Source organism: Drosophila santomea, chromosome 2L (assembly GCF_016746245.2).
Source record: "Drosophila santomea strain STO CAGO 1482 chromosome 2L, Prin_Dsan_1.1, whole genome shotgun sequence".
NCBI classification, from domain to species: domain Eukaryota; kingdom Metazoa; phylum Arthropoda; class Insecta; order Diptera; family Drosophilidae; genus Drosophila; species Drosophila santomea.
Window position 1 is genome coordinate 3,702,002 of NC_053016.2, and position 21,913 is coordinate 3,723,914.

A 21,913-nucleotide genomic window follows, 5' to 3' on the forward strand; every position below is an offset into this window, starting at 1 on the left:
GAAAAAGGAGTCGTACAAAAAGTTCTATATTGAAAGTCATTTATTGAATATTTTTTATAGTATAGAGGTCGTCAAAGTTATTCCTTGCACTTCTGTTCGCAGAGCTCCTGGGTTCCAAATCGGTTGTCATTGCCACCACATCCGCCGTAGACGAAATCTACGCACGAATTGCTTTCGGGATGATAGCTGAAACTGGGAATAAAAGCGGCGCACTTGATGAGGCCATTGCCATCACCTTTAGGGGGCAGTCCGCAGATGGCTAATAGAAGGAATATGAATTACAATACTTTCGATTTCCCAAGCAACTTCCAACTTACGATCCTTGAGGCCCAGGGCCAAACCCAGCAGGGCGAACATCCAACAGACGGCAGCAATGAACTTCATACTGATTGCGATTTTGAAAAACTATAAGAGTATCTGCCAGCTTCCGTGAAACGACTAATGCCAATCGGAGGTGTAGCACTAGGTTATATACGCGATGCCGATCGGCAGATGGGAACTACATACAATTGTATGGGGGACCTTATCTATGTGCACATGAACTTTCGGTTCATTAACAAGTGCTCGTGAAATATATACCAAATAAACAGACGAGACGTTCTGTTTGTGTTTGTAGTGAAAATAATGCCGGGATAGCAAATAAATCTGGGAACTACGTTCTGAATAAAGTAAATACGATTAGGCACCGATTTGTCATTCGGAAGTGGGTTTGTCTGATTATCTCTCGAATTATAATTATCTCTTTGGTATATGTATAAATTTCGTTTTCAGACTATCGGCGATTTAAGAACACGGAGTGCGAATCTTGGTGCTATGTTTGTTCAAGAAACCTATACAAACCATTTCATTATAATAGTATATATAGTTATATTTTCGGATTAAAATATGACCGAACAATTGTTTGCACTTGCTGAGTTCCCAGGATTTATTAAAATCTCGTATTCATGAGTCAACTATTTGTAAGTGGGACGGGTCTCGGAATTAATGACTTTCTGAGATGTACTTAATCACCACCCCTGACAATTACAAATGGATCTACTTACTACAGTATCTACATACTACTGTGTCAGCATACTACTGTATCTCTATGTACATACTATTGTATCTAGATAGTAGATACTAGTAGATACTACTACTTCAGAATCGTTTGCCAGGTGTGCAAGTAAAACGAAAGAGATATAAGTTTAAATCACAATGCTATATTTATTTAAAAAGTATAATCAAAATATTCAAAAAATCAACTCAGTGAAATAATGCTTAAACGGCTGATGAAATTGTATGGCAAATAAATTATAAACAAATAACTTTAAGTTCTTAAGACGAAGTGCTAGTGTTGGTGGTCACTTCGCTGTTTTGTTCGGTGGTTGAGTCGGTGGTTGAGTCGGTGGTTGAGTCGGAACCCGCCGACTTGGCCAAACAGGCCTGTTCGCACTGCTCCTTGGACTCGAAGTTGTTCTTGTTGCCGGCACATCCTCCGTAGACGAACTCCTCGCAGGATTGGGTATCCACGTTGTAGGCATAGCGATAGAAGAGGGCGAAACAGCGACCGGTTTCCTTGGGCTGATGACAGTCCTCCGGAACAGTGAGCTCACTGGCATCCGGCAGGGGATTGGCCACCGCGGGATCCTCCGCCTTCTCCACCACCACATCCGAGGGAGCTGCCCGGATTCCGGCTGCCAGAAGCAGAACAGCCGCGATAACTATGAAACTGAAGCTATATTTGAAGCACATTTCGATTCCGTTGAGTGGATGATGAGCGAATGATTGCGACTTGCTCGGCTATTGTGGCTTAAATACTATCCGTACGAATTGATTTACTCACGTACTCACTCGGCTGGGTTTTTGCCCACCGTTTTTGCCTCTTTTTGTTTACTTACTTTTTTCGGAGCGTCAGCTTGTTTGTCCAACTGATTCGACGCCCTATGTAAATCACGCCGGTGCCTCTCTGACGTCTATATCCATGTCTATATCCATATCACCTGGCACTGACAGCTCTAGAGAAGCTTACGCAGCCCAACCTTCAGTTGCAGTTCAACGCACCGGCAAGTCAATCATATTGCTGGCCATAAAATCATATTCCAAGTTGTTTCCGGATCGCTGTGACAATTTTAGCAAGCCAAATCACGTTTGGTAGGCGGATAGGGAATCTAACTGAATTACCTATAAACTGGTTAACTGGCTGACCGTTCAGGTGGTGTATATATCTGAGTTTCTTTAGAATTGCCTAAGCTTTAAAGCATCACAAGATTTAGATTAACTGTCTGGTTGAGAAATGTACCTAATATACAGTTTAAGCTTTTTTCCCAATTGGTTTCGTTTGCTTTTTTAATAATATAATAATAATAATTTCACCATTGCGCTTATAAGTAGAAATTAGAGCACTCATTTTAACTCCAATTATAAATAAACTTGATACACTGCTAACTTCTAATTAGTTAATTATAAAAAGTTTATAATTCGCATAAGCAAAAACACAATTAAAATAATTATTTTGAAATATAACAAGAAATGATTTCATTTAGTAAAATTAAAAAACAATCTCAATTGATCAATCTCAACCATCAATTGATCACTTTTTGGGGATGCAAGCTTCCTCGCAAGTTTGCCGGAATCCCCAACGATTGTCGTTGCCTCGACATCCTCCGTACTTGAAAGTCTCGCAGGCTTTCTTATCCTTGTTGTAGTAGAACCTTTCCAGGTTCATGCGACATGGACCAACTTCCAAGGGCTGCAGGCACTTGGGATCTATAAATTAGGGAATTTAATAAGGATCTAAACTTCAAGAATGTAAGTAAATAACAAAAACGATCTTGAAACCGATCAATATTATTTTGAAAGCTTAACAGCTGAATTTCAAATACTTCTGTGCCTTTGCTGAGATCACTTCATTAATAAACTAACCTGGTACCAGTCTCTGTGGCTTGACTGTAGTTGTGGCAACTGCAGGCTTATTTCCCGATGGATTCCCGGGCTGCACCTGAGCCACAGGCTTCAACTTGATATTATTGTTATCATTATTGGGAGTGGCCACTGCCTGCGTGAGTTGCATAAGACTTAGCAATACGAGTGCCCCAAGGCAGAGAAACTGGGTCATCCGTAGTAGCATTTTGTGTGTGAAACCTGATAACTGAACGTTAAAAGCAACGACTGTGAACTGAACTGGTCCGAATGTTCTATATGCCAGTTCTATATGCTCCGCTTAGACGACCAATTACGTTCAAATTAAATCATTTGCTCACTCTCTGCTCATCCATGTGTGAGTTAAGCTCGTATTGCGCATACGCCGTGTTGAGCGCAGATGAGATTAATTAATGAATTTCCACAGAGCAAACAGATAGCACATGAATATGCCGCATATTCCCACATAATAATACCGACAAGTTTCAATTGAATAAAATAAACAAAATCCGATACCCTACTGGTGGATTTTTCAAATTAGTTACACTTTAAGGCGGTCCATTGCGAATTATACAGGTTGTTAGAGACATCTTCCACGAGAAAGGTCTACAATCTAAATAACGTTTTACCTGGAAAATAATGTCCGTCAAGATATTGTATTTATTCATTATATTAGCTGGTGTTAATGGTGAACCAGCAGATGGTTAGTGTGCATCTCATCATTAAATACCACTCCCTTGTATAGAAAATAATAGAAATTTTAGAAAACTGTCAACTTCCGCCGGCGGCTGATGGCTTTGGAAAAATTATGTCCTGTGCACACTACTCGAATTGGTTTTCCTATCATGCAGACATAAACGAGTGCGTGGAGTTCTCCTACGGCGGTTGTGGTGGCAACGAAAATAGATTTAAAACCAAAGCTCTTTGCGAAGAGGTGTGCAAAAATTATTCCACACAGCCTTCAATAGTGTAAAATAGCTCTGATTGTTATTTACATATATTAATAGCAAGTATTGATTTCAAAGTGTGTGATTGCGGGGCAATGGAATACCCTTATGGTGCTAGAAAGATTGCCTACTTTTTGATGATAAAATAAAATGGCCCATACTGTAAATAATTTCTTAACTAATTAATTAGTTTCGGATAATTCATAAAAAGGTTAAAGATGGGCTTTTAGCCCGATATTGCTAGTTTCACTTCAGTGGTTTAACTTTAAGTATTCACACATTGAGGATGAAAGTATTTGGTTTGATCTGCACAATATTAGCTTTAGTGCCAGGCTTAAAAGGAAGTGAGTGCAAAGAAGAACTATTCATACATGATTAACACACAATAATGTAATATATACTCTTAGATGATTGCAATCTCAAACCTTTTGTGCAAGGATCATGTCTGGAATTGACAGACCTATATTCCTACGTCGAAAATAGTAACGACTGTGTGTTCTGGCAGGGATGCCTTATGAATGGTAATCATTTTAGCGAAAAAGCGGAATGCGAAGCCAAGTGCAAGCAATAGTTCAACCGTTTTAAGATTTGAAAATGTTTGGAGCCATATATTTTTGAAAAAAAACCTATTTCTGGCATGTAATATCTGAAACTAATTTTATTAGTATTCGGTGTTACTCAATGTCATGCATGTAATACCTGAAACTAATTTTAAGTATTAGTCGTCGGTGTTACTCAATGTCTATAAAAAGCACTCGCACTTGATCAACAGACCACATTCATGAGATGGTGTCACTTCGTATTTTTGTGTTATTAATAACTCTTTTTGGGTGTGGAATGGTATTCCCATACCCTAATCAATGTAAGTGTTAATGAAAAACATTGCAACTGTTTTAAGTTTTCCTTTCCTTCAGCCGTCTGCAATCGTAGGCCCAATTTCTGGGGAAACTGTAGAAAGCACGCACGCGGATTTACCTACGTAGCATTCAAAAATGAATGCGTTCCAATTTTTGGCACATGTATGGGAAGTGGAAATTTTTTCGATAGCAAAGCTTCCTGCGAATCAGTATGTAAAGGAGGCTTTTACCCGAACTTGTAACGCGAGCAAACTAGCTTTTAATAGTTGTGTATTATATAAGTTGTGAATTCGTAGTCACAAAAACTATAAAAAAAAACCGAAAAATTTCAATTTAGAATGCACTTTTTGTAAAACAAGATATGGGATGCCATATGTATGGTAATCATTTTACCAAAAAAGAGGAATACGAAGCCAAGTGCAAGCAATAGTATAACTATTGAACATTTGAAAATGTTTTCAATCATAAAGCCATATCTTGTTGAAAAAAAAAAACACATTTTTAGCATGTAATATCTGAAACTAATTTTATTAATCGGTGGTGTTACTCAATGTCTATAAAAAACACTCCCACTTGATCAAGAGACCACATTCATGAGATGGTGTCACTTCGTATTTTTGTGTTATTAATAACTCTTTTTGGGTGTGGACTGGGATTCCCATACCCTAATCAATGTAAGTGTTAAGGAAAAACATTGCAACTATTTAAGTTTTCCTTCCCTTCAGCCGTCTGCAATCGTAGGCCCAATTTCTGGGGAAACTGTAGAAAGTACGCTCGCGGATTTACCTACGAAGCATTTAAAAGACAATGCGTTCCAATTATTGGCATATGTAGAGGAAGCGAAAATTTTTTCCAGAGCAAAGCTTCCTGCGAATCTATATGCAAAGCATAAAGTTAATAGTTTAAAGTGCCTTAAATGTATTATATGAGTTGTGAATTCAAAGTCACAGAAACTATAAAAAAACCGAAAAAATTCTATCTAGAATGCATTTTTTGTAAAAAAAAATATACTTTACCCGTTAAAAACGAATTATCAGGTCTTTTAAGTGTATTTATTCTTGAGCTTGGGAACTAAAATTATATCTTATTATTGTGTGATATTGTTTTGTAGTAAACATTTTAATCAAAACCACATTGTTTGGCAGACGCATTTACATTTAACACGTGAAACTAATTTTATTATTTTATTTTATTTATGGTCTTTTAAAAAGTCCACCCATTTGATCAGAGTTTTTATTTTTTTTTACCAATGAGTTCGTTTTGCGTTTCTTTCTTACTAATAACCCTTTTAGGGGTTGTGATGACCTATAAGGATCGTAAGTGCTAACAATAACACTTTTATTCCGATTTTTTAATTTTACTTAGTTTCGTACAAGTGCAAACTGAACCCTAGATCTTATGGATTTTGTAAAATCCAGGCTCGAGGATTTTCTTATGATCGTTATAGGAAATTATGCCATCGAAATGTTCTTCGGTGTATGGGAACGGATAATTTTTTCTTTGACCAAGAGTCCTGCGAAGAAGCATGCTTAAAGCCAAAAACTATTTAACACAAATGTTTTGTGCATACTTCAAAGATTTAAAGGTAATAATGAATAAAGAATAAATGAATTACAAATACATACAAATTGGTGTTAAATAAAAATGTAGAAATAAAATCGACAATACAGTCTCTCAATATTAACTTTTTGTGTTACTTTGGCCCTATATTGCTTAATTTATTTATTTTTAATTTTTCCGAGCTAGAACTAATTTAATTCGCCACCGATATAACGATAATTTAGCCAACGCTACACGAATTTTAAATTATTAATAACATGAAGTTAGATGAAAGAGGCAGCAATTGATTTTAAAGATGAGATCGATCTACATAGTGCTCATACTATTTTGTTTTTGTGATCCGATTACGTCGCAAAACCGTAAGTTTTATTAACAATGGTTACTCCAAATCGTATTTAATCCACAAATTCCCTTGTTAAAGCCATCTGCGGCATAAAGACCTCTTTTGTGGGAAAGTGCAAGGGTTTTTCCTACATACCTAGGAAGCGTAGGTGTGTAAGGATAACTGGTCCCTGCTCCGGAAGAGGAAACTTTTTCAAACACTTAACGGACTGCCAGGCCAATTGTGAAGGTTTTCGAGGAAGATAGAAAAGGCTATCAATATTTCGTGACTTTGATAAAATTGAAAATCAAGTCCTGTTTCGAATTATGCAGTGTGCGAGTTTTTGGGATGTAAGTAATACATAAATAAACTACATTATATATTTGGCTCGGCATTGGCCAAGTGGCACCCTAAACTGAGCCATAAACTGCAAGCAATTTGCATAATTAATGCGAATGTCAGGGCCATGTCCAATAGGTTCATATTCCATTATTATATGCGAGTATGTGTGGCACTTTGTGGGGCTCATTAAAGTTGCATAGTGTGCTGACAGGATGGGAAAGGACTCAAGTTCTGGGCAAGGGCGATAATTAGAGCCACATTAGGGCCAGAATGCTGGACAAGACAAGATGGTCAGCAGGAGAAACAGAAACAGAAACGGAAACAGAGAATGTAACTGAAACTGAAGCGATGTCAGGTGTTAATTCGCAGTGCAAATTGAATTATCGCTCGGCGATGATGATGTAACGATAATTCCAATGCTCGAGCTCCAGGAACTCCAGGAGTTTGGGCCCTGTCAAACTGCCATGCTATTTATTCATTAGCCCATTCGCACACATGAGAGGGTCGAAAATTTTGGGCCTGATTGAGTGGCCAAAATGTCAGATGTGCGGGGTGACAATTCAGTTAGCTGTTTAATTTGCCTGAAATAATTGAGCCCCGGACGTTAATTGGTGCTCGTCGTCGGCAGCGTTTAATTACTAAATTACAGACATATTTGTGCAGTTGGAAGAAACGTCAAAACGGCATCTATTACTTGGCCAAATTAATTATGCATAACAAGTTGGGCATTCGAAGGGCTATCCTGCCTTTCAAACGTTTTCAAGTGCCAGACATTTTTAATTTAATGGCAAATTGCATATAAAATTGATTAGTTTTCTAGCAAAGCAGATATTTAAAAAAAATGTCGGGGAAATAAAATTATTTGCTTAACAGTAGCTCCAAAATGAAGACCTTATATGTAATCTTGTTATTTGTAGTGTTATTTAATGAAGTCTTCGGAGAGAATGGTAAGTTTTTAAATAGCAATGTTTAGCTATTTTTAAAAATATTTTTTTGTATTTAGTTCGTTGTTCTCAGAAGGGTGGGACCACAGGAGAGTGCACTGATATTATTGATGGATATATGTTCAGTCCAAAGAGAAATAGTTGCTTTGCCATGAAAATTAGAGGCTGTCACAGTGAGGGAAGATTCTTTGATAACAGCACCGACTGCAAAAAGTGCTTGTCGTAATTGCAATTACAAAAATAAGAATCAGCTTTTATAAAATATTATTAATTCCTAATTTCACTGGGTATTTCATGGGCTGCACAGGCAAGTTGAAAGCGAAACCTATATTGAAATTGAAATCGCGCTTCTGGCTGTCAATCCATACACCTCACCAAGTCGTAGTTGATTTCAAAGTATTGGCAGAGCCGCTTTGTTGCCGTTGTGCTGCCAATTGAAATGCGGAACATGTTTTTGTTGCCTTCTGCCCAGTCTTTTTACGTCATCTCCGCGAGAGTGATTTTTTATTGGAGCTACTGTGGGGTATGCGATGGGGAGTTTCGATTTTCCCACCCAGCTTGTCATCAGAATTATTTGCCTAACTGTATAGATATATACGGTATAAATGTGGTTAGCTTATACATAAAGAAATCTAAATGTAGAGACCTACAACGGCTAAAAAGCAGGGCAATCGACTTTTGCGCTGGCCTAAACCATTGCCACTTGTTAACTTGGTCAATGTTGAATATTGGCAACAAAACGGGTACGAGGTATGAGCTATGAGCTATGAGCTATGAGCGTTTGAAGGCATTTGTAAACACAGAAATCAATGCTCAGAGAGCCCGGTTCAGTGAGTTGTGGGCCCAAGAACGTGACGGTTGAACATCGCAAGTGCAAGTGGAAGTCGAGGGTACCACCGATCAGCAAGTCTAGATGTCAAGATGCCGGCTCATTGGCAGTGGCTTCTTCTTGTTGGCCTCCTCCTGTTGATTCCGCACCATTCAGGGGCGGCCTCCAAAAGAGGTAATTGCAGCGATCGGAAGTAAATGCACCACTAATCGGATATAATCAATATAATATATATAGTGAAACTGTGCCTGCAGCCCATGATCAGTGGTCGGTGCTTTGGATACGTGGAAAGCTTTGCCTACAATCCCATTAAGCGCCATTGCGAACCCTTCATCTACGGCGGTTGTGGCGGCAATGACAATCGATTTGGCACCAAAGCTGAGTGCGAGTTCAACTGCCGGGATGTTTGAGAATGTCAGCCGAAATGTTTGAGAATGTCAGCCGAAATGTCACAGTTACCATAGCTATCATTAAAGTTAAAAGCCACACTCATAGGTAAAAAAAAACTACAAGCTGGCGGTTATGTTTCTATACATTCCAAGTTGAATTAATGCGGCTACATCTTAGATACTAAATCGAAAGGTTAAGGGAAGTCAGCATCGAGCTTAGAAAAGTAACTGCTCTAGTTCTAGTTACTGAGCTCTACATTTTTGTAATTACTATTTGTCAAACTAACAAATATATATTACAAACTACATTTTTATTCGAGTATAAAATCCACTTTAAAGATCATATACAAAATGGATCACAATAAGCTTACTATTCTCAGTTTAAACAAATTTAACCATCGAACATGAAAGTAGTATAATTAGATTCCACTAAAATAGGCCACGTTTAAATTAGCAATGTATTCAATGTGAGGTTTCATTGGCTTTTGCTTGGTTGCGCCGCTTCGTGTGCCGCGGATTGTTGCAAATCTTTTCACAGTCTTCAAGGGTTCCGAAGAGCTTTCGATTGCCGCATCCCCTATACTGACAACGTTGTGTCTCCGGATCGTAAAATATTCCCACGGTAGTAGGACCACACAGTCCACTCGTCCTCGGCTCCATCTGGCACGCATCTCCTGGAACATGGCACAAATTAATATTGTATATAACATTTATATCATATTGGAGCATAAATGTAGTTTAAACATACATTTAAATTACCTTCAATTTAGAAATGTTCATAATATGTTCGATAATATGTCACTAAAGTATGGAAACCATTTGACAAACTTGCAGAATTTAGTTTGTGATATAAGAAAATCAATTTATAATGCAAAGTCATTGCCCTCAGAGTTTCGGCATTGACAGGTTGAAAAACAGATAACCCAACACCAAGTTATACATTTTCACAATATTTTTACTGATTGATTATGAGAAATCTCTGAATACTTACGAACGAGAGCCCCTGCAGTGAATTGTTGGTCCAGGATAATGGCCAAAATCACACAAAATCCAATGGTGATCCTCAGCTGACTGTGGTTGGCCATTTTGACCAAACTTTTGAAATTGCTCTGGTTGGTAGTTACTCGGAATGGAGTCCTGTGGCTCAAGTTGGTCAACTCTGTATTGTAGCTCGGCTTTGCTCCTTGACCCCGATGATGTCAGTCTGGTTCAGGACAAACACAAATGCGCAGCAGCTCGCCATATATAAGAGACAGTGCGGAATGTGTCCGATTCTACGGTGATTGAAAGCCTATAGTATATGGATGATCGGCCGATCCGTCTGCTCTTCTCAATTATTTATTTTCTTTTTGCAATTCCGCTGTATTTTATGAGTTTTTTATACTCGTCGCTTGGCAAAGTTCATCTAGAGTGCAAATTTCCAGCCGAAAAAATGCGCTAGATCTTTATTACAGCTGTTGCCAGTTGGGAAGATACAGATAGGGAATACTCCAGGGTTCTATTTCAAGTTTTCTTGGACTTTGTCTGCGCAGTTTTGAAATTCTGTAGATTCTTCGATGGGTGAAGAAACGGATTTGGTTCACCACACACTTGGTCACTGACTAAACGTCGAGTCGCGAACTCGACTTGAAACCTCGAACAAAAGGCATCCGAGGCACACATTTGTAATCTGAGTGCCTCTGCCAGCAGCTCTGCTGATTCGAATCCAGCTGAGAGAATTGAAACCTACACAGAACAAAATGCGGATTTTTATTAAGTAATTTTAATATTTTTACAATTCGTAGGGCAAGTTTATGTCCTACCACTTGAACATATATATATTCAGCATAATTATTAATATTATTTGTTGGAATTTATAGCATTATTAAATTAAAACAAACAAGCCATTCTCTGCGTGTCTTAATTGATAAGAATTCAGCATCGAAAACTGCGATTTTGCATGAGAGATCGATCGAGGATGATCGTTATGAGCTCTACTCTCCTCCAATTCCGGCTAAATCCGGCCAGTGCCTGTTGCAGAAGGCTAAGATGAACGCAGAGAGGTGCACGGCTGATAAGGCCAACGTGACGTATACGCAACGAACTACTTATGCCCTAAGTAAATAGATGCATCACTCATATTTGCTTATCATTATCAGATGCATCATCTACATCAATAGCAAAAAAGATTGCAGTGTTGTAAGGGGGTGAAACCAAAAAACAACATTGTTTGCTTTGGCTGGTAGATTTTGCACTGTATTTAGGTTTGCATTAACCCATGTTCGCGTGACTTACAATCTTTTATGAATTTTTCTAAAGTAATTCAAATATTTAAGCCAAGATTACGTAGCTGGAAATATATAACATCACCTACATAAAGTACAATCACAAGAATTACGAGAGCTATTCGACTTTTTTTGTATTCCAGGTCAACATAGGAATATGCTGACATAAGCCGCGTTTCAATGTTCAACTAAGTAACTTTGAGTGCCAAACGGGCCACAATCACAGATTTCCGCACGTTTTGATAGTGCGACCACCAATGACAAAAAAAAAAACACAATTACATCACAGGTCAACGGGGCGGATGATTGACAACCAGATGAGACTAAACATTTCGACGCAATTTGTTTGCCGCTCTCGAAGATTTCATCAACTCTCAGCGAATCAAACTCATTCATTACTGGTACATTTGTTTACGTATTTATTTATATTACTCGTTCACATAAAAGTCATGATTCCGGCGTATTCCATGGATACAGGTGGAAACGCAATCCTGCTGACTGCCAAAACTCTGGCCACGAATCAAGTGGCATGCACCGATCTTGTACATCTTACAGTCGAATGTTATCGGATCGTAATAGAACCCCTCGATATCAATGGCACAAACGCCCTCCGAACGTGGCGGTGGTTTTTTGCAAATACCTAGCGATTAAATCATTAGTGATGTTCAACGAACTTTAGCTTGGGGGTCGCAGAAAGAAGGTACTAATCATTTTGGCATGGTAACAACGTTTACTTCTGTGACACCCCCCCCGTCGTCGTCGTCGATCAGGCTACTCACTGGGTATCGCTGGCGGACTGGGCACGAATCTAGCATCTGTGCGGCAGTGGTGGTGGATGAGCATCAAGAGCACCACCAACAGCAGCGTTAGCACCACCGACGCGGGCTTGTGTCGAGGCATCTGGACTGGCGGCGGACAACTGAGTAACAGAGGCATTCGGGAACACTACCGAGCTCAACCCACTGAGACCCGCGATAAGGAACGCACAGCCAACTACAATCACTTGTAATACATATCAAAGCCCAGCACGAGCGGAGTTATAGTTGTCTTTGTGAATTTCCCACAAAAATTCAATGATAAAAGAACGATGCCCCTTTTGGGTTCCATACATAAGGGTTGCCATACAGCTTCCGGCTTGTAAAAAACATTGTTTTTTGTGTATTATATTTTATAATAAATAAGGTAAAAGAGTTGTGCGGGAAATCATTGGAAGTTGGTTAAAGCAGTTCGTGAATGTGAACATCCTTGCGGACGGCGTTATTGAATCCCTCCTTATAGCGATACCAAATAGGACTCTTCACAATAGCATCGGTCTTGGCTGGAAACAAATTGATGTGTTAAACGATTATGGAAAATTTAAGAGATTCGATTAACTTACATTCCTCAGCCGAGTTTGTCGAAGTCGATTTGTGAGTAATGCGGCCAAAGAAGTCCTTTGTGAGCTGAAAAGAAATTGCATAGAAATTAGTAAAGCGTACAAAATAATCCAACATTCAAAAGCAAGTATATAATTTGAAATAACTTCAGGTTATTGCACGCGATTTTTCGGGAATAAAGAGAGAGTACAAAAGTGAGTGCTCTCGTGTAGTAAACAATAACGTAGCTTTTCCAGTCGCATTCGCTTAGGACGAGCAATAAATGTTCGTTTGAGCTGATCCCACATTACGACTCCAATGACAATACCGCTGGAATCCCCTTATGGGTTATTAGCTTTGCAAGGATTTGCCACAAGGAAAAAGCTTCGGCTTAAACAGCAAAAGGAAAAGCATTTGGTGGTGGAAAGGAGGTGAACTCAGGTTCGACCAAAGCATATGCGCACTTCTCTTGGAGAGTGGCGGGAATTTGCAAGTAAATTGCTGCTAAGTAAATGCAAGGCATGCAAATGCTCATAGATTCACCTGCTGCTTGGGTGCACTGTGCATATTAGAGGCCGAAATTGGTTTCGGCTTCAATGTTTGCAAATGATTGGGCAGCTGCGCTGCTGCTCCTGCTGGCTTCTTTTTTGCGGCCGGAGCTGAGGGTGCTCCGCCCTTGGGGGCAGCTCGTCGGATGCGTTCCAAGTCCACCTCGCGGGCTATCAACTGGCGACTAAAATAGGGAAGCGAGAGCCCTGTGTAGCCTGAGGAGAAATCGAAACGAATTTAGTTTTAAATAGGCTTTGCATTCGTGTCTTGGACCCACCTGGAAAAGCACTGAGTGCATCGAGATCCGGTTCGGTTTGAAAGACATAATGTCCTTCCTGGGACTTGACCTGCACGAACGTTAGGCCGAGATCAACCATCACCTCGATGGTGTGACGCAAGTCCTGCTGCTCCCTGTGGTTAATGAAATATGCATTCATAGGAATGTCCTCAGGTAATCCAGGAGTACTCACTTTGGAGACAGCAACTGCACAGCGACGGAGCGTAGTTGCGGCGATAGAATCCTCTTCAGCAGCGGCACCGTATCGAGGAGCAGAGTTCCGCCCTGACCCACACCCAGTGCAGAGGTGGTGACACCTTTGCAGATGGCCTGAAAGATGTTTCTCTGGTTGGTGCTCTTCTGCTGGAACTGCAAGGATACGAGTATAGAGAAAAAGTAGGGTTGGTCCTTGGGCAAACAGTGCAAAATCTATGCAGAAGTCTCATTAATCTTGTGATTGCATTTGAGGCACATAATGGACAAGAAATTACATGGCTTGATTGTGTTGATTATGCACTTTCCACAGGGCTTGGCCGGGGATGTTTGCCCCGGCTAATGACGCCTGCATAAATCATGAGCCTGCCTCAAAGAAGCAGCCTCTCTGCGTTCAAAAGAAATAATGTGGCCCGGGGCCATCATCTCTTCATCGTTTCGTTTCGTTTTCTTTTTCTTTCTGCAGCTCACCTCAAAGCCACGCGTGGGAAATGCGATTTTCGGCCAGGCCAGTGTGGCAAACAGCAAATACCAAACGACAAAACCGTACTGCATGTACGGGTACACACTGTAGTTCTGCTGCCTGCTGATCTGATGCTGCACCGTGTCCGTGAAGCAAAACCATTTCAGCGCTTCGCACACGCCCGTAAAGTTCGGATCGGGCATCTTCTGTTGCAGATAATTCTCATACACGCCTTGCATTAGTCTAGCAAATCAAATAAAATGTAAATAACTTTGAAGCTTTTGCTATAATTTAAAGTGCGATTACCTTTCGTAATCCCCACTGGAGTGGACAACCTCCAGGACATTGCGAACACGTGTTGTCACAGACGTGTTTGTCATTGTGACCTGGGCGGGCTCATCGACCTTATGGACGTCTGTCTGCAGCGTTTTCCGCGGACGTTGTATCTAAACAAGAGATTACATTAAATTGTCCCACAAATACACAAATCACAAAGGCTCACCCGGAAAATGGCATCCCACACGGCGAAAAGTCCTTGATGCCTGTCCTTTTGACCCAGATTGTTGTTGAGCACATCTTGCAGAGTTAGACTGTGCTTTTGGGCACTGCAAATTGAATTATCGTTAGAATATAAATGAATAAATATTAAGTAGTTGCTCACTTAAAAAACTGCATGGATGATATACAGCTCCTCACATCGTTTCCGGATTTCTCAGCTAAAGCGATAAGTGAACCAAAGTCCGTCTTCAGCTGCTCTCTGTGAGCAATTTTAACTAATCTGAAAGTAAGATATTATTGCCTACAGAATGTATACTATATTTTAATATATATAAAGGAGTGTACCTTTCCGCCAGACGCGCTGCATCGATGGGCGGGAAACTGACCACGAAGGCCACCTGTCTTAAAGGACGCAGTGCAGGATCGTAGACATCGTTGCAAATGCAGATAATGGGTCGCTTTAGGACGTTGTGCTCTGCCTTGTCGCCCTTGGCTTTAACTTTGCTGTAGACAGCATCGCTGATGAACTTGACCAGATACTCAATAGATTGACGAGGGGCGCCATCGATTTCATCTAGAGGAAAGTTAGTTTTAGTATATATATCATTACAAGTTTAAAATATATTTGCGCACCTAGAACAATGCAATTGGGTCGTTTATCTTCATTCAGCACCGAAGACATTTGTGTGCCATTCTCCAAAGCCAGTTTGAAGGCCTCTGGACTGCGATCATCGGAGGCATTGATCTCCCGGACATTGTAACCAGCATGCCGGGCGATCGTGTGCGCCAGTGTGGTTTTACCCAGACCTGGAGGACCACATAGCAGTGCCACCTTCTGCATGGGCCTGCCCAAGGCATCCACATTTGTGTTGAGAGCTTGCCGAGACTTGCGCTGCCGCCAGCCGCCATTGGATTCGAATTTGCCAGTTCGCTTATTGAAGCTATTCAGCTGGTTGCCAGCTCCTCCAGCAGTGCCGCCCTCTGCGGTCACCGCCTCCTGTTCCCGTTTGCTGTGGAAGGCTTTGCCAAAGACCACTTTGTCCCACATCTTCAGCCAGTAGAGCAGGCTCCTGTTGGTCATTTCATCAGAGAGCAGGTCGATGTATTTCCTCGGCTTGTACTTGTCCACCCAGAGGCGTCCGGGTTCGGCATTGGAGTTGCTATCCACGAGTGTTACATCCGCCTCTTCAGCGGCTGTTGCGCGACTTAAGACCTGCAGAATAAATGACAATATGACTTCGTTTTGATGACATTTCCGGATACTCACTATTTCCCCGGCTTCCTGCCAGATCTTCTCCTTGGCCTCGCCCAAAAGACTGCCCACCACCTCGCCTCTGGCACTGATCAGATCCAATTGCCTTTGCTCATAGTCCTCGGAGTGGAATCTCACGTAGATACGCTCGAGATCACTGCGCTGAATGGCCAGGAAGGGCCAGTTTGGGATCTCATACGATAGGTTTCTCATCTTGAAGTCGTGCAGCGCCTTCAGGCGACTTACGTCGTCCTTACGCAGAGTTTTGCTGGACTCTCGCAGTTTTCGCCGCAGCTCGAGAATCCTGTCGATGGCCTCGTGATCTCGCTGCTCCTCGGTTCGTGCTTTCTTCACCATGGGGTCCTCGTAGGACTCGTGAAATAGGTCATCAATGTCCCCGAAGAGATCACGTTCCAGGCGCCGCTTATTGACACTCTTAAGACCCACTTCCTGGAGCTGATTTGCTGCTGGGTTTTCCTTTTCCAGGCCAAAGCCCCGGCTGGTTAGTTGTGTGTTTTCCAGCTCCTGGATGGCGGGCATTCGCTGGAAGGGCGTGGAGCAACCCCTGCCCACCGCTGGACCTTTGGGCGTTCCAAAAAGCCGCCGATTGACATGGACTCCAGTTGCAGTGCCCTCGCCCTCATCTTCGCCACCCAACTGGCTGCTTCCAAAGGTAATCTGCGACAGTTGTGGCGAACCCAGAGTGGAGTTTCCAAGCCGGGTGGCATCCTTTAATGCCGGCGCAGGAGCTCTGTTTTCCTTTTGCTTCGCAGCCGCCTGTTTTGATGTGCTGGGTCCATCGTACGCGGTGAACTCGTCCGGCAAATCCTCCAGCAGCTCTAGTTCGTCTTGGTATTGCAGCTCGAACTCCTCGTTCTCATCCGGATACTGATCCATTCTGGTTTCCCACGAAAGTATATATATTGTATTTATTTATCTATATATAAACAAATTGTTGCACTGGTATTTTCGCGCCAAAATGAACAGCTGTTGTGTGGCAGAGTTGCCATCTCATGGAACTATCTAAGTGCTGGCTGCTACAAGCTGATTGATTTACTGAGCTCCAATCATTTCATTGCATTTCTTACATTTAAAAGAGTATTAAGGAAAGCGCATATATATTTTAAAGTATATTGAATGTAAATGAAAAATCTTATATGACTAGTTTCAATAATGGCTATTGCTATTGGATTCGGCGCGGTCATATTTTTTGGTAACTATCGGTCTTGCTCGCACTCCAAAGCTATTTGCTACGACACGCACATTTTTCTATCTCTTTTTCCCTTTTTTCTATCTCTATTTCACAAAGTGCTTTCCCGCCAAAATGGAAATCCAGCCGGAAATGATGATACAGCTGATTGCAGTTGCATATCTTTCTTCAAAAACGTTTATTTGAGTATATAAGTTTAGAGATCAAGTATAAGGTTGCTTGCATTCGTCACTATGCTAATCTCCAAACTTTGGTGGACAAAATGGGCTTTTGACACAGCGGACAATTGGGGCAGGTGTCCGGATCCAAAAGTCCTTTAATCCTGTGCAAACACGGATGTAAATGCGTTCTCAGTTTTTCCTTTCCTGCGATTGTCTCTTCAATGTCCAATCGCTGGTGGAGTATCTGAAATAGTTGTTTTATTTAAGGCTCATGCTCATGCCATTGGATTCCTACTCACACTGTAGGCCTCCTTCCATAAATTTGATCTGTAGCTTTGTTTCCTGGGCTCACTATATTCATAAACACGAACATCATTTTTCAGCCGAGCCGCATGCGGATACGGCGGAATGGAGCGCGAACATTTTTTTGTTTTCGGTTTGGCTTCAGCAGCAACAGCAGCCGAATGCAAAATATCTCGTTGATTTAATTCGGACTCCGGCGTGTTCGAAACCAGTTTGTCATCGTCATAAATATATTCGTGAGGTAGATCAGAAGTTTTTATAATTGTTTTGTATTCCTCCATAATATGTTGCACAGAAAGTTTTTTGTTCGGCACCTCTTATCTCCTCCACGTTTTAAAAGCAAGTACACTGCGGCACAAGCCGCGATCCACTGCAGAAAATTCTGAAAAACACCCACACAGGTCGCTGGCAGAAAGCCCTAAATCTTGCCAACTGCAATCGCTTTGGCGGGCTTAATTTTCTCTTTTTTTTTTTTATTTTGCAATCTAGAGCTTGTACACACACATACACATTTATATATATACACATTTATGCTCCCTTTTATTAAAAAATACTTGAAAGAATCGCATGCACTAAAAGAAGCCAACATTTCTAAGCTTAATATTTCTTCTTTTGCAGATACTTAGCTAAAATTTCTCAGATACTTTTCTAAAATTCTGAGATACACTGATTACACGAAAAATGGTCACCCTGAAAAAAACAGCTGTTCGCACTGCCATCACTGTGAGAATGAACTCAAATCTCAATTTAAAAATTTATAAATTTGTTATATTGGTTGCCGTATATACCGAATGTATAATTTTCAAGTGTCCTAAGTACTTACCAATAATAATAATAATTATTAAAATTTTCCCGAAAACCTATCGATATATTGATATTCAAATACTTTTCTCATCACTCGCTAAAATCGCTCAGTGAACTTATAGATAACAAAATAATGCAACTCACAGTTTTAGGCGGATCGGAAGCCCCTGCGGCGCTGAAATCGTTCAGATAATATATAGTTATATCCACTAGAGTCTGCAACATTGTACAGTTTACTCCCCGCACCAAGAAGCGAAAAACATGATGTATTGTTAACCGAAATCCGCGAACAAAAACAGCTGCTATGAGCAAAAAATCAACCAACTCCTCAGTTTGCGTACTTTTGCTATAGTTGCGTGTATTCGTAGGAAAATCTAAGAAAATCTAGGAAAATTAAGGAGAGAGAGAGAGGGCGGAGAGAACGGGAAACCAAATCAAAACAAAGCGATTTGGGTTTATTATTCGATTTCAGCACACACCCACGCAAAGTAAGTGATAAAAGTTATTTATTTACGTCATCCACTGATAAGAAAATACAAACAATCGGACTGCAAGTGAAATTAATGGTGTGTTAATGTCTTCGAATTACTTGCGCTCGATAAAATCAAACATCAACTTGTGACCGCCGATGAAAATGAATAAAGTACAGTGCGTATAGGCTAACGAGCACAGTACTCGATAAAAGGGAGAGTTGCTGATTATAATACTAATTATATACAACCTCACAGAATGCACAACTGGCTGGCCTCACACGATGGCGACGAGGATGCGATGGCGGCGCCATCATCCTGTCCCGCGTCCTCGGAGAACGGCAACCGACTGGAATCGCGCCGAATCTTTGGCGACATAACCACCAACAGACTGTGGACCTTCCGGGTGCTGATGAACCAGGAACTGGCGTCCAACGAGCAGCTGGCCATTGTGGGTAACTGCGAGTCCCTGGGCAACTGGCAACACTCGGGAGCGGCGCTGTTGACCAAGAATGAGGAGGACCAGGATGAGTATGGCAATCTGTGGACAGGAGAGATCTATATTCCGCGTCACTGTGACACGGAGTATCGCTATATGGTCTGTGCCGTCGATCCCGGCACGGAGCAGCTGGTGGTCCGTCGTTGGGAAACGCATTTACAGGTTTACAAATACATTACGTACTGACCTCATACGAGTAGAGTCCAAAAATCTAGCTGGACCTGGGAACGGATTTAATTTGTTTGCACTCGTATGGGAATCACGATTTGCTACCTGTCCAATAACAATGCTAAGAGATTCCGTTTCCTTACAGCCCAGAAGAATCAAGGAGCTGGATGAGCAGCCTGCCAAGAACCAGAGTGACATATTTGGCTCGATAAATGGCCAGGAGAAGGTGGACCGCGGCTGGCTGACCAAGGAGACCCTGGTGCAGCTGAAGTTCTTTTATGCGCCGTTCACGTTTAAGCAGCGCATGAAACGAAGGCACATCCAGGTCAAAGTGACGCCCATGAACCTGAGTATTCCGAGTGCCAGCTGTGATGCCACGCTGCCCTCTTCCCCCATGGAGGATTCCTTGTCGAACGACACCCATGATACCAAGGAGAACGGCGGTGAATCCTCCACAGCGTTTGCCTTTAGCGAGGTTGTCACCTTGAGTGCCGACGAGTGCGAAATCAGAAGTCAGGAGCAGTTCGGCACCGGTTGTGGACCCACCGATTTGGTTATATTCCACCTGACCGTCGGAGACTTCGAGAACACGGCCTATCTGATTGATTTGTACAGCTACAGTTCCCGGGTGGCCAGGGAAGATGGTCCACCGAATCACCTGGGCTATCATTACGTGCTGCCCAATCTTTTTAAGCGATCTGAAGGCAACTTGGAGCTACCGATTACCTGTGCCAAGGGCCATCGACCTCTGGGAATGATGCGCCTTGGTTATCTTATCGTGAAGCCCTCATCGCTGTGCGCGCTCATGGACATGAGTGTCAGCTATGCCCGATACTGGAACAACAAGTGGACGGGACTGGATGTGGGCCACCGTGGTTCCGGTACCAGTTTCAAGGCCAAGGACGCTGTGATTCGCGAGAACACTATTACTTCGTTGAAGAATGCCGCTGAGCATGGTGCCGATATGGTGGAGTTCGATGTTCAACTCAGCAAGGATCTGGTGCCGGTGGTGTATCACGACTTCATGATCTATGTTTCCCTGAAGTCCAAGTGCAGTATGCAGGAGCACGATTTCCTGGCCCTACCGATGCGAGAGCTGTCCCTGGAGCAGTTGAAGAAACTGAAGGTCTACCATATTGCTGAGGGTCTGTCCAGGGAGACGCGCTCGTTTCACAATGATGATTGTTTGGAGCACCAGCCGTTTCCCCAGCTATGCGACGTCCTGGATGCCCTTGATGTCCATGTGGGCTTCAACATTGAAATCAAGTGGTCTCAGCGGCTGGAAGATGGCAAAATGGAGGAAGAATTCGAGCATGTGGTGGACAGAAATCTCTATATCGATTGCATATTGGATGTCATCCTACGAAAGGCAGGGAATCGCAGGATAGTACTGAGTTGTTTCGATCCAGATATCTGCACCATTCTGAGATTCAAGCAAAATCGATACCCAGTCATGTTTCTAACCCTCGGCAGGACTACGAAATACCAGAAGTATATGGACCCCAGGGGCAACTCCATGGAGCTGGCCGTGTGGCACGCGGTGGCCATGGAGTTCCTGGGTGTTGTGGCACACACGGAGGACCTGCTGCGAGATCCCAGTCAGGTAACATGATCCACTCTCGAATCGTGAACCATTCAGCTACGGACGCTTTTAGGTGAATCTGGCCAAGGAGCGTGGGTTGGTGCTGTTTTGCTGGGGCGACGACAACAACTCCAAGGATACCATCAAGCTGTTGAAGGAACTCGGGCTACATGCCATTATCTACGACAAAATGGATGTCCTGACCACCAAGGAGGTCAAGGTGAGTCCTTGAACTTATTGTGCAACAAATAAGTAATATATACCTTTAATCATTTTATAATCTCCCTCCAGCAAAGTGTGTTCCACCTTCAGGCCAAGGACAGCCAAAAGGAACTGCTCAAGTTGCAGGCCCTGGAAATGGGGCATGTGTGGCACACCTCTGCCGACGGCAACGAGGAGCAGCAGGCATAGAATCTGAATATCAAAACTGAGCGACTATTTTATACTCATCTTTATGTACGAAAATACCGCCCTGCTAGGACCAAAACTTATCAGATTATCACATTTGTCATTACATCCGCTCCATTTCGTCACTTAGCAAATTGCATTTGATTTTTATGATTAGGTTTATTACAAGTTACTTAATCTCTGTTCGACCAAACTAGCAACCTTTAAGTGTAACTTTTTCGTTTTCTATTTAAACAAAGCTGCTCTGTACTTCAGTACTTACGTTCCCAAAAATCTTAAAAATACAACTTTTGCATAAATTGGAATGTTTTTGTTTTATTTTAAACTAGGCACAAGTGTACGATGAATT

General features: G+C 41.9%; 14 protein-coding genes across 15 annotated transcripts; 7 read left to right on the forward strand and 7 right to left on the reverse strand.

Annotated features, from left to right (window-relative positions):
• Positions 1 to 25: 25 nt before the first annotated feature.
• Positions 26 to 471, reverse strand: LOC120453707 (male accessory gland serine protease inhibitor). The gene is made up of 2 exons (XM_039638533.2): positions 318 to 471; positions 26 to 259 (listed from the first exon to the last, which is right to left on the reverse strand). Exons 1-2 carry the CDS (start codon positions 382 to 384, stop codon positions 78 to 80), a joined length of 249 nt encoding a protein of 82 aa, XP_039494467.1. The 5' UTR covers positions 385 to 471; the 3' UTR covers positions 26 to 77.
• A 711-nt stretch (positions 472 to 1,182) lies between these two features.
• On the reverse strand, positions 1,183 to 1,851 carry LOC120458344 (early lactation protein). Its single transcript, XM_039645961.2, has one exon. The coding sequence runs from the start codon at positions 1,729 to 1,731 to the stop codon at positions 1,315 to 1,317; it is 417 nt and encodes a 138-aa protein (XP_039501895.1). The 5' UTR covers positions 1,732 to 1,851; the 3' UTR covers positions 1,183 to 1,314.
• A 574-nt stretch (positions 1,852 to 2,425) lies between these two features.
• LOC120458345 (spleen trypsin inhibitor I) lies at positions 2,426 to 3,258 on the reverse strand. The gene is made up of 2 exons (XM_039645962.2): positions 2,902 to 3,258; positions 2,426 to 2,745 (listed from the first exon to the last, which is right to left on the reverse strand). Exons 1-2 carry the CDS (start codon positions 3,104 to 3,106, stop codon positions 2,570 to 2,572), a joined length of 381 nt encoding a protein of 126 aa, XP_039501896.1. The 5' UTR covers positions 3,107 to 3,258; the 3' UTR covers positions 2,426 to 2,569.
• A 136-nt stretch (positions 3,259 to 3,394) lies between these two features.
• Positions 3,395 to 4,015, forward strand: LOC120458346 (chymotrypsin inhibitor SCI-III). Its single transcript, XM_039645963.1, has 2 exons — positions 3,395 to 3,601; positions 3,663 to 4,015. Exons 1-2 carry the CDS (start codon positions 3,538 to 3,540, stop codon positions 3,869 to 3,871), a joined length of 273 nt encoding a protein of 90 aa, XP_039501897.1. The 5' UTR covers positions 3,395 to 3,537; the 3' UTR covers positions 3,872 to 4,015.
• A 35-nt stretch (positions 4,016 to 4,050) lies between these two features.
• Positions 4,051 to 5,034, forward strand: LOC120458347 (BPTI/Kunitz domain-containing protein 4). Its single transcript, XM_039645964.2, has 3 exons — positions 4,051 to 4,189; positions 4,253 to 4,707; positions 4,760 to 5,034. Exons 1-2 carry the CDS (start codon positions 4,132 to 4,134, stop codon positions 4,414 to 4,416), a joined length of 222 nt encoding a protein of 73 aa, XP_039501898.1. The 5' UTR covers positions 4,051 to 4,131; the 3' UTR covers positions 4,417 to 4,707; positions 4,760 to 5,034.
• An 806-nt stretch (positions 5,035 to 5,840) lies between these two features.
• LOC120458118 lies at positions 5,841 to 6,386 on the forward strand. The gene is made up of 2 exons (XM_039645651.2): positions 5,841 to 6,018; positions 6,068 to 6,386. Exons 1-2 carry the CDS (start codon positions 5,952 to 5,954, stop codon positions 6,250 to 6,252), a joined length of 252 nt encoding a protein of 83 aa, XP_039501585.1. The 5' UTR covers positions 5,841 to 5,951; the 3' UTR covers positions 6,253 to 6,386.
• A 127-nt stretch (positions 6,387 to 6,513) lies between these two features.
• Positions 6,514 to 7,017, forward strand: LOC120455234. The gene is made up of 2 exons (XM_039641213.2): positions 6,514 to 6,621; positions 6,684 to 7,017. The coding sequence occupies exons 1-2, from the start codon at positions 6,558 to 6,560 to the stop codon at positions 6,848 to 6,850; spliced, it is 231 nt and encodes a 76-aa protein (XP_039497147.1). The 5' UTR covers positions 6,514 to 6,557; the 3' UTR covers positions 6,851 to 7,017.
• Positions 7,018 to 7,717: 700 nt separating this feature from the next.
• Positions 7,718 to 8,137, forward strand: LOC120456841. Its single transcript, XM_044006881.1, has 2 exons — positions 7,718 to 7,873; positions 7,930 to 8,137. Exons 1-2 carry the CDS (start codon positions 7,810 to 7,812, stop codon positions 8,094 to 8,096), a joined length of 231 nt encoding a protein of 76 aa, XP_043862816.1. The 5' UTR covers positions 7,718 to 7,809; the 3' UTR covers positions 8,097 to 8,137.
• A 543-nt stretch (positions 8,138 to 8,680) lies between these two features.
• On the forward strand, positions 8,681 to 9,298 carry LOC120455537 (chymotrypsin inhibitor SCI-III). The gene is made up of 2 exons (XM_039641853.2): positions 8,681 to 8,873; positions 8,937 to 9,298. Exons 1-2 carry the CDS (start codon positions 8,792 to 8,794, stop codon positions 9,107 to 9,109), a joined length of 255 nt encoding a protein of 84 aa, XP_039497787.1. The 5' UTR covers positions 8,681 to 8,791; the 3' UTR covers positions 9,110 to 9,298.
• An 82-nt stretch (positions 9,299 to 9,380) lies between these two features.
• On the reverse strand, positions 9,381 to 10,729 carry LOC120455536 (tissue factor pathway inhibitor). The gene is made up of 2 exons (XM_039641837.2): positions 10,080 to 10,729; positions 9,381 to 9,762 (listed from the first exon to the last, which is right to left on the reverse strand). Exons 1-2 carry the CDS (start codon positions 10,171 to 10,173, stop codon positions 9,551 to 9,553), a joined length of 306 nt encoding a protein of 101 aa, XP_039497771.1. The 5' UTR covers positions 10,174 to 10,729; the 3' UTR covers positions 9,381 to 9,550.
• A 1,018-nt stretch (positions 10,730 to 11,747) lies between these two features.
• LOC120455530 lies at positions 11,748 to 12,288 on the reverse strand. The gene is made up of 2 exons (XM_039641823.1): positions 12,132 to 12,288; positions 11,748 to 11,992 (listed from the first exon to the last, which is right to left on the reverse strand). The coding sequence occupies exons 1-2, from the start codon at positions 12,286 to 12,288 to the stop codon at positions 11,781 to 11,783; spliced, it is 369 nt and encodes a 122-aa protein (XP_039497757.1). The 3' UTR covers positions 11,748 to 11,780.
• Positions 12,289 to 12,480: 192 nt separating this feature from the next.
• On the reverse strand, positions 12,481 to 16,946 carry LOC120455524 (chromosome transmission fidelity protein 18 homolog). Its single transcript, XM_039641812.1, has 12 exons — positions 15,975 to 16,946; positions 15,341 to 15,920; positions 15,053 to 15,281; positions 14,871 to 14,987; positions 14,712 to 14,814; positions 14,516 to 14,655; positions 14,218 to 14,452; positions 13,727 to 13,902; positions 13,534 to 13,667; positions 13,251 to 13,471; positions 12,731 to 12,794; positions 12,481 to 12,670 (listed from the first exon to the last, which is right to left on the reverse strand). Exons 1-12 carry the CDS (start codon positions 16,854 to 16,856, stop codon positions 12,570 to 12,572), a joined length of 2,982 nt encoding a protein of 993 aa, XP_039497746.1. The 5' UTR covers positions 16,857 to 16,946; the 3' UTR covers positions 12,481 to 12,569.
• Positions 16,947 to 17,393: 447 nt separating this feature from the next.
• Positions 17,394 to 17,972, reverse strand: LOC120443987. The gene is made up of 2 exons (XM_039623460.2): positions 17,630 to 17,972; positions 17,394 to 17,574 (listed from the first exon to the last, which is right to left on the reverse strand). Exons 1-2 carry the CDS (start codon positions 17,912 to 17,914, stop codon positions 17,401 to 17,403), a joined length of 459 nt encoding a protein of 152 aa, XP_039479394.2. The 5' UTR covers positions 17,915 to 17,972; the 3' UTR covers positions 17,394 to 17,400.
• A 570-nt stretch (positions 17,973 to 18,542) lies between these two features.
• LOC120446851 (glycerophosphocholine phosphodiesterase GPCPD1) lies at positions 18,543 to 21,647 on the forward strand. Of its 2 annotated transcripts, XM_039628047.1 has the most exons (6): positions 18,543 to 18,925; positions 18,993 to 19,085; positions 19,166 to 19,568; positions 19,720 to 21,177; positions 21,230 to 21,376; positions 21,448 to 21,647. In XM_039628047.1, the coding sequence occupies exons 2-6, from the start codon at positions 19,066 to 19,068 to the stop codon at positions 21,565 to 21,567; spliced, it is 2,148 nt and encodes a 715-aa protein (XP_039483981.1). In that variant the 5' UTR covers positions 18,543 to 18,925; positions 18,993 to 19,065; the 3' UTR covers positions 21,568 to 21,647. The 2 variants fall into 2 exon arrangements, with proteins under 2 accessions (XP_039483981.1, XP_039483990.1); XM_039628056.1 differs by lacking the exon at positions 18,993 to 19,085 and having other exon boundaries at positions 18,544 to 18,925.
• Positions 21,648 to 21,913: the final 266 nt, after the last annotated feature.

What these genes read in the sequence shown, in the direction of transcription:
- LOC120453707 (XM_039638533.2), bottom strand. Translation starts at nt 384, where the DNA reads ATGAAGTTCATTGCTGCCGTCTGTTGGATGTTCGCCCTGCTGGGTTTG. An exon ending in GGCCCTGGGCCTCAAGGATC is followed by an intron (nt 260 to 317) that starts GTAAGTTGGAAG and finishes TCCTTCTATTAG; the next exon opens with CCATCTGCGGACTGCCCCCT.
- LOC120458344 (XM_039645961.2), bottom strand. Translation starts at nt 1,731, where the DNA reads ATGTGCTTCAAATATAGCTTCAGTTTCATAGTTATCGCGGCTGTTCTG.
- LOC120458345 (XM_039645962.2), bottom strand. Translation starts at nt 3,106, where the DNA reads ATGCTACTACGGATGACCCAGTTTCTCTGCCTTGGGGCACTCGTATTG. An exon ending in GCCACAGAGACTGGTACCAG is followed by an intron (nt 2,746 to 2,901) that starts GTTAGTTTATTA and finishes CCTAATTTATAG; the next exon opens with ATCCCAAGTGCCTGCAGCCC.
- LOC120458346 (XM_039645963.1), top strand. Translation starts at nt 3,538, where the DNA reads ATGTCCGTCAAGATATTGTATTTATTCATTATATTAGCTGGTGTTAAT. An exon ending in TAATGGTGAACCAGCAGATG is followed by an intron (nt 3,602 to 3,662) that starts GTTAGTGTGCAT and finishes TAGAAATTTTAG; the next exon opens with AAAACTGTCAACTTCCGCCG.
- LOC120458347 (XM_039645964.2), top strand. Translation starts at nt 4,132, where the DNA reads ATGAAAGTATTTGGTTTGATCTGCACAATATTAGCTTTAGTGCCAGGC. An exon ending in AGTGCCAGGCTTAAAAGGAA is followed by an intron (nt 4,190 to 4,252) that starts GTGAGTGCAAAG and finishes ATATACTCTTAG; the next exon opens with ATGATTGCAATCTCAAACCT.
- LOC120458118 (XM_039645651.2), top strand. Translation starts at nt 5,952, where the DNA reads ATGAGTTCGTTTTGCGTTTCTTTCTTACTAATAACCCTTTTAGGGGTT. An exon ending in TGTGATGACCTATAAGGATC is followed by an intron (nt 6,019 to 6,067) that starts GTAAGTGCTAAC and finishes AATTTTACTTAG; the next exon opens with TTTCGTACAAGTGCAAACTG.
- LOC120455234 (XM_039641213.2), top strand. Translation starts at nt 6,558, where the DNA reads ATGAGATCGATCTACATAGTGCTCATACTATTTTGTTTTTGTGATCCG. An exon ending in TCCGATTACGTCGCAAAACC is followed by an intron (nt 6,622 to 6,683) that starts GTAAGTTTTATT and finishes CCCTTGTTAAAG; the next exon opens with CCATCTGCGGCATAAAGACC.
- LOC120456841 (XM_044006881.1), top strand. Translation starts at nt 7,810, where the DNA reads ATGAAGACCTTATATGTAATCTTGTTATTTGTAGTGTTATTTAATGAA. An exon ending in TGAAGTCTTCGGAGAGAATG is followed by an intron (nt 7,874 to 7,929) that starts GTAAGTTTTTAA and finishes TTTTGTATTTAG; the next exon opens with TTCGTTGTTCTCAGAAGGGT.
- LOC120455537 (XM_039641853.2), top strand. Translation starts at nt 8,792, where the DNA reads ATGCCGGCTCATTGGCAGTGGCTTCTTCTTGTTGGCCTCCTCCTGTTG. An exon ending in AGGGGCGGCCTCCAAAAGAG is followed by an intron (nt 8,874 to 8,936) that starts GTAATTGCAGCG and finishes TAATATATATAG; the next exon opens with TGAAACTGTGCCTGCAGCCC.
- LOC120455536 (XM_039641837.2), bottom strand. Translation starts at nt 10,173, where the DNA reads ATGGCCAACCACAGTCAGCTGAGGATCACCATTGGATTTTGTGTGATT. An exon ending in CACTGCAGGGGCTCTCGTTC is followed by an intron (nt 9,763 to 10,079) that starts GTAAGTATTCAG and finishes GCCATGTTCCAG; the next exon opens with GAGATGCGTGCCAGATGGAG.
- LOC120455530 (XM_039641823.1), bottom strand. Translation starts at nt 12,288, where the DNA reads ATGCCTCTGTTACTCAGTTGTCCGCCGCCAGTCCAGATGCCTCGACAC. An exon ending in CAGTCCGCCAGCGATACCCA is followed by an intron (nt 11,993 to 12,131) that starts GTGAGTAGCCTG and finishes TTTAATCGCTAG; the next exon opens with GTATTTGCAAAAAACCACCG.
- LOC120455524 (XM_039641812.1), bottom strand. Translation starts at nt 16,856, where the DNA reads ATGGATCAGTATCCGGATGAGAACGAGGAGTTCGAGCTGCAATACCAA. An exon ending in GGCAGGAAGCCGGGGAAATA is followed by an intron (nt 15,921 to 15,974) that starts GTGAGTATCCGG and finishes TTTATTCTGCAG; the next exon opens with GTCTTAAGTCGCGCAACAGC. An exon ending in GACAAACTCGGCTGAGGAAT is followed by an intron (nt 12,671 to 12,730) that starts GTAAGTTAATCG and finishes ATTTGTTTCCAG; the next exon opens with CCAAGACCGATGCTATTGTG.
- LOC120443987 (XM_039623460.2), bottom strand. Translation starts at nt 17,914, where the DNA reads ATGGAGGAATACAAAACAATTATAAAAACTTCTGATCTACCTCACGAA. An exon ending in TATGGAAGGAGGCCTACAGT is followed by an intron (nt 17,575 to 17,629) that starts GTGAGTAGGAAT and finishes CAACTATTTCAG; the next exon opens with ATACTCCACCAGCGATTGGA.
- LOC120446851 (XM_039628047.1), top strand. Translation starts at nt 19,066, where the DNA reads ATGAAAATGAATAAAGTACA. An exon ending in ATGAAAATGAATAAAGTACA is followed by an intron (nt 19,086 to 19,165) that starts GTGCGTATAGGC and finishes ACAACCTCACAG; the next exon opens with AATGCACAACTGGCTGGCCT. An exon ending in TGCTGCGAGATCCCAGTCAG is followed by an intron (nt 21,178 to 21,229) that starts GTAACATGATCC and finishes GGACGCTTTTAG; the next exon opens with GTGAATCTGGCCAAGGAGCG.